The sequence below is a fragment of the Artibeus jamaicensis genome, unplaced genomic scaffold (genome assembly GCF_021234435.1).
Source record: "Artibeus jamaicensis isolate MK-2021 breed Jamaican fruit bat unplaced genomic scaffold, CSHL_Jam_final contig_687, whole genome shotgun sequence".
In the NCBI taxonomy this organism is placed as follows: domain Eukaryota; kingdom Metazoa; phylum Chordata; class Mammalia; order Chiroptera; family Phyllostomidae; genus Artibeus; species Artibeus jamaicensis.
In genome coordinates this window covers 299,390-313,149 of record NW_026521925.1, presented here as the reverse complement: position 1 = coordinate 313,149, position 13,760 = coordinate 299,390, and the positions used below count along the sequence as shown (strand labels likewise).

Genomic DNA, 13,760 nt, shown 5'->3' with positions numbered 1-13,760 from the left:
GTACACTGTACCAAATAGTGTTGAGCCCACATGGAGAGCTCATTCATTCATACAGTCACTTTTGAAGCTCTAAGTTTACTTATGATTCTTAACCTTAAAAGAAATATGACAAGTAAGTCCTCTGGGAGGCAACTTTAGAAGGGTATTAAAACATTTTCCTGTAAGAAAGAATGAAAGAAACAAAGATCCAAAGGAAATATAAAAGATGAGAAGATTCCATGAAAATAAAAATAAGATTTAGAAATAAACAAGAAATGTGCTAATCTTTAACTCAGTATTATAAAAGCTTTAATAAGCTACCAAAGGACACACAGAATAACAATAGCTAACACTTTTACATGCTTTACATGCCAGACTCTGCTCAAAGCACTTTACATGTTTTAATACATTTTTCAACATGAGCCAGTGAAGGAGGTATTATTACCTCCTGAACAAATAAAGATTACCATGTGTTTGGAAATGAAGACTCAATTATCATTAAGATGCCAATTCTCTCTTTAACAGTTACAATAAATACACCCACCAAAATTCTGATCTGGAAAAGATGGTGTATACATGTTTTCTTTGCTCCTCCCAGCTATGTATATAACCACCAACTCCAGAAATAATGAAAGAGCAAAACCAATCGAAACCCTCAGGAAAAAAACTGAAAAACCAAATGGAAATTACAAAACTAAAAAATACAATTACCAGAAGAAGGTAAAAAACTAGCTAGATGACTCTATAATAAACAGAGGTGACAAAGGATAGAATCAGCAACTTTGAGGCCCAATCAATAGAAGTTACAGTCTAAACAACACAGAGGAAAAAAAAAGATCAGAGCCTCATGGATCTGTAGAACAGAAACAAATTTATCATTAAAGTCTTACAAGGAGACTGAGGCCGAAAGACATAATGACTCAAGATGTTTGAATGTGGTGAAAGACATAAATTTATTGAGCAAATCTCAAACAGTAAACCCAGTAAACTCCACATCAGTCAAACTTCTGAAAACTAAAGACAAAACAAATTCTTCAAAGCAGCCAAAAAGAAATGACAGATTACTTGTTAGAGGCACACCAATTCCAATAACAGCCTATCTTCTACTCTGAAATTATAGAGGCCACAAAGTAGCACATTTTTCAAGTGCTGAACAAAAAGAACTATCATCTACAATAAGTTCTGTATCTGGTGAGGCTATATACTTTTGGGAAATAAAGACATTCTTAGACAAAAGAAAACTACAGGAATTTGTCATTAGCATAGCTACCCTTTAAAATGTATAAAAATGTCCTTAGGCAGGAAAAAAAATTATAAAAAGAAAAATCTATGACTATCAGGAAAAAAAATAAAAAAATAAAACAAAATAAGATAAAAATATGGATACATTAAAATATCCTCATGAGTTTTCAAAATATTACACACTAAAAAAATACTGTAAAAAAATCAAAATAGAAGAAAAAGGAAAAGGAAAAAACAAGAATTAGCATTAGAGGAAATAAATATAAAATATTAGATTTAAGATACATACCCATAAATACCTTAAATGTAAATGGCATAAATGTGCCATAAAAAAATACATAGCCCTACTACACACGGTTTACAAGAGACTCACTTCAAATTGAATACATAAGTAGGTTGAAAGTTAAAGGACAAAGAAACATATACCATGCAAGCTCAACTTTTTAAAAAGCTGAAGTGCTCTACTGATATCTTATAAAGTAATTTCAAAGCAAAGAAAATTACCAGAGAGACTTAAAATTTCATGTGCTACCCTGATATTTTGAGCCTCATGACAAATATGCCCCTAACCTATGAAAAAGTACCCCAACCCTACTAATTCCTTTATCAGTTGAACCAGTGCCACCTCATTTAGTCCCCAAGCTAAAAGACCGTGAATTTATTGAAAAAAGCTAGTCCATCCTCTCAAGGAAAAAAACCAATGGTTATCCTGTGCTCTTTAAGTACAAAGCCTGCCTCCCAAATGCAATCCCTGCATGGCATAATGGTCTTTTTCCCTCTGGCTATGAGTGTGCATAACTAATAAACTGCAGCTGCCCTCATCTGTCTAGTGTCAGATGTTGGCTGTTCAAGTATTTCCATAACACTAGGGCTGGAATCCCTCCCTCACAAATGATTGAACAGAAAGGGACAATATATAATGGCAAAAGGATCAATCTACCAGTAAAATGTAACAATCCTAAATGTGTATGCACCAAACAAAGCCTCAAATAGTTGAAGCAAAAAATGATAGAGCTGAAAGAAAAGGAAGTAAATCTATAATTTCATGGCAACTTCAAAATCCCTCTCTCAGCAACTGATAAAACTAGACAGAAAATCAGCAAAGATACAGAAGATCTGAATACAGTCAACCCATCACAATCAAACTGATACGTATGGAACACTATACCCAACAGCAGCAGAATACATCCGCCTCACACCTACAAAGACAGGACATATGTGGGTAATAAGGCAAATCAGAACAAACCCAAACAGTTTGACATCATGAGTATGGTGTTAGGAACTTCAGGTCAAGATACCAGTACAGGTAGACACAGATTAGCTCCTTGCATAAACATGTCAAAATCACAACTAAAATACAGGACCATCACTCAGAACCATCAGAAATCAAGGTGAATGAAACTCAGACAACCACAGAATTAAAAAAATACATCCACCCAAACTGTTATGAAGGGCAGAAACATGTAACAGGCTGGTCCCACAACCAAACACACTAAATAAAAATTTGGGAGGACTATCTCAGGAATGAGGAGTTCCAGCCCCACATCAGGACCCCAAGACCAGGGTTCCTTCTACTGCTTGGATGCAGAAACCAGTGGGAATTGAGTTGGTGGAAAAACTTCTGCAGTTCCAACTAATTCCTCTTAAAGAATCCGCACATGGAGGCCCTGGCTGGTGTAGCTCAGTAGATTGAGGGCGGGCCTGGGAATCAAGCAACTATGGTTCGATTCCCAGTCAGGGCAAATGCCTAGGTTGCAGGCCAGTTCCCAGCAGGGGACACACAAGAGGCAACCATACATTGATATTTCTCTCCTTCTCTCCTTCCCTTCCCCGCTAAAGATAAATAAATAAAATCTTAAAAAAAAAAAAAAAAAAACCCAACCCAGAATCCACACATGGACTTACACAGGCTCATTCCCTCTGAGCTCCAGCACTGGGGAGTAGCTTGAAAGGCACCAGAAGCATACAGGGAGGGACTGACTGAAGTGTCTGGCATCAAGGCAAGAGCTGGGACATAGCCTTCTCCCAGACAGAAAGGCAGACAGAGGCTACTGTCCCCTTTCTGTACCCACCCCCTATAGAGCCACAGAGCCAGCAGGCTGGTACCATATCTGAGACTCTATCAACCTCACTAACACTATTTGCCCCACCCTGAAGATCTCCAGAGGCTCCCTCCTACCCAAATTACCTGCACACATGAACTGTTAAAGTGACTTTCCACATGAATCCCTGGTGTTGGCTCATGCTTCAGAACACCACAAATCCTCTCAAACAAGCTACAGCCAGCCTCAGTGAGCCCCCAACCCCTTGTATGTCTCACTAAGTGGCCCCAAGCCTGGCACTACAGCAGGCAGCCTGGATTCACAGCTTAGCCTCACCTGGGAATCTCCAAGCCCAGCACAAGTAGCAGCCTTCTGAGATTGCTTCACAGCTCATGTAGGGTGGGCCCGGGCAGAAACAGGTGGGGGCTGACCTTGGCTTGCACTGCCCAGGAAACTCCAGAGCATGCACAACTGGTGGACAGCTACAGATCACGGTGTTGTACCACCACGCTGGCCCTGCACAGTTGATCCTCCACAGAGGATGGAGGTTGGTGGCAAGGGGTCACAGTCAGTACCTACAGCTGATTGGCCTGGGTAAGCCCCTTCCATTGACCTGCCAACAACAGTGAAGGCTGGAAGGGCTTAGCAAGACAAAGTCATGAAAAGCAGGGACCTACAGCCGAGATTGCTCTACCCAGCAAAGATATTTATTTTGAAATTCAGATAAGAACTTCCCAGACAAGCAAAAACTAAAGGAGTTCATTACCACTAAACCATTATATGAAGTGACAAAGAGAGTTATTTTAAAAAAAGATCAAAACTATGAAGTATAATAGCAATAAATACATTAACTATCAACAATTGAATCTAAGAAACAAACTTAGCAAACCAGAATACAAATAGAATCATGGATACAAAGAGTATTTTGATGGAAGGAGGTGTAGAGGAATGAGTGAAGAGGTGAGGGGATTAATAAGTACAAATAGGTAGTTACAGAATACCCATGGGGATGTAAAGTATAGAAAATGGAGTAGCCGAAGAACTTACAAGCATGACACATGGACTTCAACAGTGGTGTTGGGATTGCCTGACGGAGTATGGGATCTGGGTAAAGGGAGGCTAAAGGGGCAAAATTGGGACAATTGTAGTAGCGTAATCAATAAAATTTTAAAAAAGAAACAGGATTAACTTTGTCAAAAAGTATATGCATTTTAATTCTGAACTTAAGTTGCCCTAGACAAATGTCCTGTACTTCATACTCCTTCTTGCCAGTTCATAGGTCAACAGTGGTCTAAATTTTACAAACCATTTTGGCAAATACGGTGCCTTACATTTTTTACTTGATATTACAGTAAACTGAAAAATTGATTTAGGAATAATTGAAACTTATACAGTGTTCTGTTCTCTCCAGGAACACATTCTGCCTCTACTACCTCAAATTATAGGTTTGTGCATCACCAAATGTTTTTTATAGTTATTTCCAGCAGCTTGATATTTCTAATGAATTTTTAATGCCTTTACTCAAAATTTGGCTTAATATTGAGACATGACAGCTCACATCCATCAAGAGGATATGGACTCACATAATGAGGCCTTCTGGAGAGAGAGGAGATACTTCACTAATTCACATACAGCTTGAAAGAGGAGGCGAGGAAAGGAGGCTAGTTTTGGGGCTGTTAATGGTGGTTAGGTGTGGAGCTATACAGGGTGGGGCAAAAGTAAGTTTACAGTTGTTCATATGGAAAATAATACAATAAATAATACAAGAACAAACTTTTTTTTGTATACTCACAACTCTAAACTTATACTTGCCCCACCCTATATTTCCTTGATGGCTAATGATGATACCATTTTTTATGTGCTTATTTGCCATTTGTATCTATGCTTTATTAAAATGTCTATGGATGAGTTTCACCTTTTTTTAATTGGGTAGTATTTTTTCACTGTAGAACATTGGGAGTTTTTTATATATTCCATTGCTGGATATGTGGTTTGCTGATATTTTCTCCTGTAGTCTGCCTTCTCATTTTCTTGATAGGGCCTTTGACAGAGCAAAAGCTTTTAATTTTGATGAGGTCCAATTTATCACTTTTTTTTTTAGGGATTGTGCAATGATGTTAGGTCTAGGAACAATTTCCTATTCCTACACCCTGAAAATTTTCTTGTTTCCTAAAAGTTTTCTGGCTTGTTTTGTTTGTGATCTATTTTGATTTTTTTTTCTTATAGATGTGAGATTTAGGTCAAGGTTTATATTTTTGCTTGTGGATATGTGATTCCTCCAGCACTTTTCTTTCCATTAAATGACTTTTGCACCTTTGTCAAAGATTGGTTGAGCATCTTTGATTTTATTGCTGGGTTTTTTCATTCATTCATGTGTCAAGTTCCTCTGGCAATACCAGCTATCTTAGTTACTTGTAGTTATGTAGTAAACATTAATATTGGGTAGAGTGATTGCTTTTGCCGCATTCATTTTCTAAAATACTGGTTTATCTATCCTAAGGTCTGTGACTTTGCATATAAATTTTACAATAAGCTTGTCTGTGTCTACAAACAACTTCACTCTGATTTTGATAGGAGTCACATTAAATCTATAGATCAATTTGGGGAGAATCTTGACTACTTTGATTATTCTAATCCAGAAACACAGTATGTCTATTCATTTTTCTTCAATTTCTTTCATAGGCACTTTGCAATTTTCAGTATACTGATGGTGAATCTATCTTGATAAGCTTATACTTACTTTACTGTGATTGATTTTTGTGTTTTTTTTATTTTGCTGAACTCACTAGTTCTAGTTTGTTGTTTTTGTAGATAGCTTGCAATTTTTTTACGTAGACAATCATGTTATCTGCAAACAGGGGCAGTATTACTTCTTCCTTTCTGACCTGTGTGTTATTTCTACATACTTTAAATATTTTTTTGTAATGGCTAGACTAAAGCTAAGAATAGAAATCCTTCCTTGTCCCTCCCTAATGTTTTTCACTGTTCTGTATGATGTTGATTTGCTTTTTCTATAGATGCTTTTAATCTGTTCTGTTCCTCGTTATTCCTAGTGTACTCAGTGGAGTTATTTTGTTGTTTTTTTTAACCATAAATGGGTATTGAATTTTGTCAGATGACTTTCAGTGTCAAATGATAGGATCATATGAATTTTATTCTTTACACTTTTGATTATAGTGGATTATGAGTATTGAACCAGCATTGCATACCTGGAATAAATTCTACTTAGTCATATAATTCTTCATATGTTGCTGAATTTTATTTGAAGCTTTTTTTGTTGAAGAATTTTGCATCTAAGTTCATGAGAGATACTAGTCTGTGTGTTGTTAGTCTTTGTTTTGTTTTGTTCATACTGTCTTCTGGTTTTAGTATCAGGGTAATACTGGCCTCATAAAATGAGTTGCAAAGGTTCCAGTTTTTGTTTTCTGGAAAAGATTCTTTAGACTTGGGATGAATTCCTTAAATATTTGATATAATTCTCCAGTGAAACTTTCCTTTTTGGAAGCTTATAATTACAAATTTTATTTTTTATTGGTTATAGGACTTTAGGTTATCTATTCCATCTGACCTGAATTTTGGTACGAATAGTTTTCAAAGAATTTCAGGACCTATTACGAAAGTTTTATTAAGTGCTTTCTCTGAGAGACCAGCTTGTTGGGTATTCTGAGCATAATATGGTATTTTATTAGTACCCTTTGAATTGTTTCAGGGTCAGTTATTTTGATAATATGCTATTTCTTTCTTGGTATTTGTGATTTGAGTCTTCTCTCCTTTTATCTTTGTCAGAAGGTTTATTGACTCTTTTCCCCCCAAGTAACCAACTTTGTTTTCTTTGATTTTCAGTTTCCTAAATTTCTTTTGTGTGTGTGTGTACAGATTAATTTATTATTCAGTCCTTCACTACCCAGCAGTATTCTTATTGTTAAGGCTAGGAATGTGTATTTCTGGGTTGAGAAATTAATTAGTACTCAGGAACATGATACAAATGGCTAGAACAGTACATAAAACATAAATGTTCAGTCAATAGGGGAGGGGAAAAGATAACAGCAAAGGGAAAAGAAGGAAATCAGTAACATCATAGAGGATTTTCTCATTTATTTGTCACTCCAAATGAATTGTTAACTTCCAATGGGCAAAAGTTGTGTTGTTTTCACTAACAAATTCTCATTTCCTGTTACATTACCTAGAACATTTGATGAGTAGATTTAAAGGGTCAGCAAACTTCTTCCATAAAGGGACAAAGTAATACTTTGGTGAATATTTTTTGCTTTGGTAAATAGTAGATATTTCATGCTTTGTGGACCACATATTCCTTATAGTATGTACTCAACCCAACTCTGCCATGATAGCACAAAGTGGCCACAAATGGGCATGGCTATGTTCCAATATAACTGTTCATAAAAACAGAGGGTAGGTGTATTTTACACAACTTAAAAAAACACATGAAAAAACAAAAATAAAGGGTAGACTGTAGTTTATCAACCTCTGAGATGAACAGTTGTAGATGAGATGAAATGAAGTTAGATGCAGAGATGTAAGGATTTGCTAAACAAAGGGAGGGAGGAGAGAAAAGAAGTGAAGAAGAAAAGAGGGAAATAAGGAAAGATGAATGCTATCTGCATTAGGAATAGAAGAAAAATAACAGCTATACTTGGTAAAAGAAAGATAATGAAACACTCATTCTCCTCCAAATAACTAAAACATAATATTTTGTCAACTCAAAAGATGTGATCTTTAAGCATTCTTCTGCTTGTTTCAAGCCTAGCCTCTGGTTAGGTATCAGTGTAGGTTCATCTCTCACAGGGGCATTTTCTAATTAGTCAATCTCTTGTGAATTTTCTTTATTAGATTGATAATTTAGCATTCTTAATTCTTTATCAAGATCTAGGTGTCATCAGCTTGGAGACTGATGAGAGTTCCCCCCTTGGATTATAGACAGCCACCTCACCTGGCCTTTTCTTAGTGCATGCAATTTAAAATTTTTCAATTTTGTTGATTTCTGCTCTTTATTATTTCTGGGTTTTGCTTGTTTTAGATTGCTTTCTACTTTTAAATTATCTTAGGTTATTGGTTAGAGAACTTGTCTTAACTCCTATTCTAATTCCTAAGTTTTTAATTTTTTTTCTTATTCTGACTGGTGTGTTTTGCTTCCTTATGTTCCAAATTATTAATCTGATTCTCAGCTTTATCCACTTTACTGTTGTTTGCCTATAAATTGTTCTTTGTTGATATTTTGTTTGGAAGATCTATCCATTTTTTATAGTGGGGTGTTAAATTCCCCCTTTTTTTTAAATTAATTTTATTTATTTTAAATTCCCCTCTTAATGGCTCTGTTTTATGCTGCTGAGGTCCTCACTAAGTTCCTTGAGCATCCTTATAATCAGTGTTTTGAACTCTGCATCTGATAGATAGCTTATCTCCCTTTAGTTCTTTTTCTGAAATTTTGATCTATTCTTTCATTTGGGTCATGTTTCTTTGTGTCCTCATTTTGGCGGCCTCCCTGTATTTGTTTCTATGTATTAGGTGGAGATGCCATGACTCCTTACCTTGGTAGTATGGCTTAATGTAGTAGGGTGTCCTATAGGATCCAGTGATACAACCTCCCTTATCAGCCAAGTTGTATACTCAGGCTGTGCCTTTTGCGTGGACTGAGTACACCGTTTTTTATAGTTGAATCTTTATTGTTCTTGGCAATTCAATGGGACAGACTTTCTCAGGCCAGTCAGCTGCAAGTACTGACTGTGACCCCTTGCCACCAACCTCCATCCTCTGTGGAGGATCAACTGTGCAGGGCCAGCGTGGTGGTACAACACCGTGATCTGTAGCTGTCCACCAGTTGTGCATGCTCTGGAGTTTCCTGGGCAGTGCAAGCCAAGGTCAGCCCCCACCTGTTTCTGCCCGGGCCCACCCTACATGAGCTGTGAAGCAATCTCAGAAGGCTGCTACTTGTGCTGGGCTTGGAGATTCCCAGGTGAGGCTAAGCTGTGAATCCAGGCTGCCTGCTGTAGTGCCAGGCTTGGGGCCACTTAGTGAGACATACAAGGGGTTGGGGGGCTCACTGAGGCTGGCTGTAGCTTGTTTGAGAGGATTTGTGGTGTTCTGAAGCATGAGCCAACACCAGGGATTCATGTGGAAAGTCACTTTAACAGTTCATGTGTGCAGGTAATTTGGGTAGGAGGGAGCCTCTGGAGATCTTCAGGGTGGGGCAAATAGTGTTAGTGAGGTTGATAGAGTCTCAGATATGGTACCAGCCTGCTGGCTCTGTGGCTCTATAGGGGGTGGGTACAGAAAGGGGACAGTAGCCTCTGTCTGCCTTTCTGTCTGGGAGAAGGCTATGTCCCAGCTCTTGCCTTGATGCCAGACACTTCAGTCAGTCCCTCCCTGTATGCTTCTGGTGCCTTTCAAGCTACTCCCCAGTGCTGGAGCTCAGAGGGAATGAGCCTGTGTAAGTCCATGTGTGGATTCTTTAAGAGGAATTAGTTGGAACTGCACAATCTTTGCTGGTGTTTGCAGCCAGTACTTACCTTCCTGGTACTGGAATCCTGGGCTGGGGGTCCCAGTGTGGGGTTGGGATTCCTAGCTCCCAAGATACCCCTCCCAAAGTTTTACCCATCACAAGTAGGTGTATGACCAGCCCATTCTGCATCTCTACCCCTCCTACTAGTCTGGGCGAATGTGGTTTCTTTAATTCTGTAGTTTTCAGACTTCCATTCAACTCTATTTCTAATGGATCTGCGTAATGTTTGTTCTGTATGTTAGGTGTAATTTTGAGGGTTGTGCAAGGAGACGAGTCATGTTTACCTACGCTGCCATTGTGAGTGGAACAGTAAATCCATTTCTAAATATCTGCTCTACAGGATATTGCCACAAAGTATAAAGAATGTTCACTGTGACTTTATGTGTAAGAATAAAAAACTGAACAAAAATCGAATGATAATTAATTGTTAAGTGATGGCACATCAACAGAACATATAGCCATTAAAAAGAGGCTGCTCCAAATAATGTGACAAAGAAGGATGTCTATGTCACAATTCTCACTTTAGTATATCTGTCTTATGAAAATAAAAAATTCAACACTTAGATCAAGATGGTCCAGTGTAGTGATATGTATAATACAAGCAAATTATTTATATGTCAAACAATAAAACTATAAATTAAATTGTAATACTTAAATAATAAATACAATCTTCAAAAATATTTGACTATATGAAATATAATTAGAAAAATTTATTTATATACACATATATATCTCTATAACACTTGTAAATGACTTGAAAGGTTAAGTTTTTTTACAGGTGATAGAAATTACGGTATGATATTATGTTTTTATTCTAGTATTTTATAATATACACTACCTTATCATTAAAAAATGTACATGTTATTTGAGTGCATTTTCCACACACACACAAATCTATTTTTAACAAATACAAAATAAAATTTATGAAACATCTCCCACTTTTCTTCACTGTCCATATCTACTAAGTCATTTAACCAGGGGGAGAAAATAAGCTCACCATGCAAGAAAGAACCAAAATATTATCCATAACACTTGTCAGTGTTTCCCAAACATTTTACAATTATTTCCTTAATTCATTAAATACATAGAAGAAAATAGAGAGAAGACAGTCCACTCTGAAGAATATATCCCTTTACTTACCATGTTCTGCTAAGATTTTGGCTGCATCTTTATCATCTTCCCACTTCCCAGTCACGAAACAATCTCTGATACTGTTCATAACCTTATACGGAAACATCAGCACTTAATTACAGTGGATAGAGGAAGCCCTATCAGCCCAATGACCTCATAAGTAAACAGGTATTTACTAATTCCACTGATTTTGAAAGTCTTTTAGTGTTCCTAAGGCAATACAGTTAAACAACATTTTTAGAAATTTGACATTACTGTTTGCTACTCCAGACATATTATGGCTGCTTGGAAACTTAATTCCTTTGACCAATGATAATATTCTGACAAAAACAGAATGTCCTGCATGAGCATAACAGTGTACAGAGTACTGATGAGGCTCCAAGTCTGAGCTATGCCAGATCATTTAGTACACAAAGATAATAGATGCTTGGTGCACCTCTCTACTACAGAATAAAATCTTGTACAAACTCTCCATTACAGAGTCTGTTTCCTGGGGACTCTGACATAAAACAGTCCACAACATTCACTGACAAGGCCTCAAAACTACATGTATGTAAACATTATATAGGTCTGTACTTTCACCTGAATTATATTTTGGTTATGAATCATGTTTTTCATACACAGCCTCACTTTTAAAGAGTACCCTCGAGGCTAGCATGATTAAAATGAATGCAAAAGCAAACTTATTCATTTACTTATTCCTTTATGCCTACGATCACTCATTAAACATTCACTCGACATATCTATTTTACGCCAAGAAGCTCTGTAGATAAACTCTTCCCAGATAATCTTTATTTCATTAAGATTAGTAATCAACTTAGGGAAACCAAATTAGACCAAACAAATTTTAAAAATAAAGAAAGAAGCCCTGGCTGGTGTAGCTCAGTGGATTGAGCGCGGGCCTGCGAACCACACAATCGCGGTTTGATTCCCAGTCAGGGCACATGCCTGGGTTGTAGGCCGGTTCCCTGCAGGCCAGTTCCCAGCATGGGGATGCACAAAAGGCACCATACATTGATGTTTCTCTCCCTCTCTCCTTCCCCCCCCTTCCCCTCTAAAGATAAATAAATAATAAAATATTTTTAAAAAAAGAAAGAACCTCTATTAAAAGCTCTCAATAAGCTAGGAATAGAAGAAAACTTCCTCAAAGTAATAAAGAACATCCATTTAAAAACTCACAGCCAGCATCATATTTAACGGTGAAAGACTGAGACCTTTCTCTCTAAGATCAGGAACATGACAAGGATGCCTGCTGTCACTTCTATTTAACATTGACCTGGATGTTCTAGGCAGGGCATTTAGACAAGAAAATGAAATTAAAGACATCCAGTTTAGAAAGGAATACTGTTTCTATTCACAGATAATATAATCTGCAGAACAGAAAATCCTAAGGAATCTACTGAAAAACTATCTGAGCTAATAAAGCAGTTCAGCAAGGTTGTAAAATACTAGATTAATATAGAATAATAAAACTTATTTCTATATATTATCAATGAACAATCTAAAAATAAAAATGAAAATAAGAAAACAGTTCCTTTTATAATAGCATCAAAAGACTAGGATTATCGGAATCCCAGCTGGCTGTTTTGTAGAAATGGTAAAGCTGATCCTAAAATATGGAAAACCCAAGAGATCCAGAATAGACAAAAAAATCTTGAAAAAGAACAACAAAGTTGGAAGATTCACAATTTGTGATTTCAAAACTTATTATGAAACAATGGTAACCAAAATAGGACTGCACTGGCATAAAGATATATAGATTGATGAAATACACTTAAGAGACCACAGATAAACTCGTATTTCTATGCTCAAATGATTTTTTGCCCAGGGTGCTAAGACAGGGTGGGGGGGGGAGGAACAGTCTTTTCAGTAAATGGTGCTAGAACAACTGAATCTCCACATGCAAAAGAATAAAGTTGGGTTCGTCTCATACCAAATACAAAAATTAACTCAAAATGAACTGAGTATCTTAATATAAGAGCTAAACTGTAAAACTCTTAGGAGCAAATCATAATCTTGGATATGGCAATAGTTTCTTAAATATATACCAAACACACAACATCAACAATATAGACTGGGACTTCATTAAAATTTAAACCTTCATGCTTCAAAGGGCACAGACAAGAGAAGCTATAGACTAGGAGAAGATATTTGTAAATCATGTATTTGATAAGAAACTTCTATCCTGAATATATAAACTACATTTACAACTCAGTGATTAAAAAGATAAATAATTCAATTTTTTAAATGGGCAAATGATACAGACATTTCTTCAAATAATATATAGAAATGGCCAACAAGCACAGATGAGAAGTTGCCTGACATCATCAGCCATCAAGGAAAGGCAAATCAAAACCACCCTAAGATACCACTCACACCCATCAAGTAATAATAAAGATAGTAACAGCGTTAGTACGTCAAAAAATCAGAAGCCACTTTTGAAAAGAGAAATGGAAGAACATATGAGGAAAAAAACTGTAACTGTTTTAGTAATCATATTAATAGTAATGTGTAATGTTATGCTGACACTAGTTTATGTATAATGTGACAAATAAAGCTAATGAATAATTATACAGTTTTCTAATTTCACCAAACAGGGAATAATTTCTTCAATGAAAAAACAGTTACAAATATCAGATAGAAGAGGTTAAACAAAAACCCTGTAGTTCTGAATCTGAATTGGAAATATCTGTATAAATCCTCCTAAATTTGGTTACTGAAATGGCCTAGGAACAATGACTAACCTGTAGCAATGAATATTCCCATGTCTAGATTGTGATGTTGAAATACCATTTTGCACTGAAAGAAATCAGCTCATTTCATGGCTGCTTCATGTGTGGCATCAACAA

The 13,760-nt window shown here is 36.5% G+C and overlaps 1 protein-coding gene across 2 annotated transcripts in view; it reads right to left on the bottom strand.

Moving 5' to 3' along the window:
• BMS1 (BMS1 ribosome biogenesis factor) overlaps positions 1-13,760 on the bottom strand; it is a 60,249-nt gene that overhangs the window by 17,696 nt on the left and 28,793 nt on the right. For both annotated transcript variants that reach the window (XM_037141773.2, XM_037141774.2), the window contains exon 13: positions 10,921-11,002. In XM_037141773.2, the coding sequence (XP_036997668.2) occupies positions 10,921-11,002 (82 nt within the window). The remainder of the gene's footprint in view (positions 1-10,920; positions 11,003-13,760) is intronic.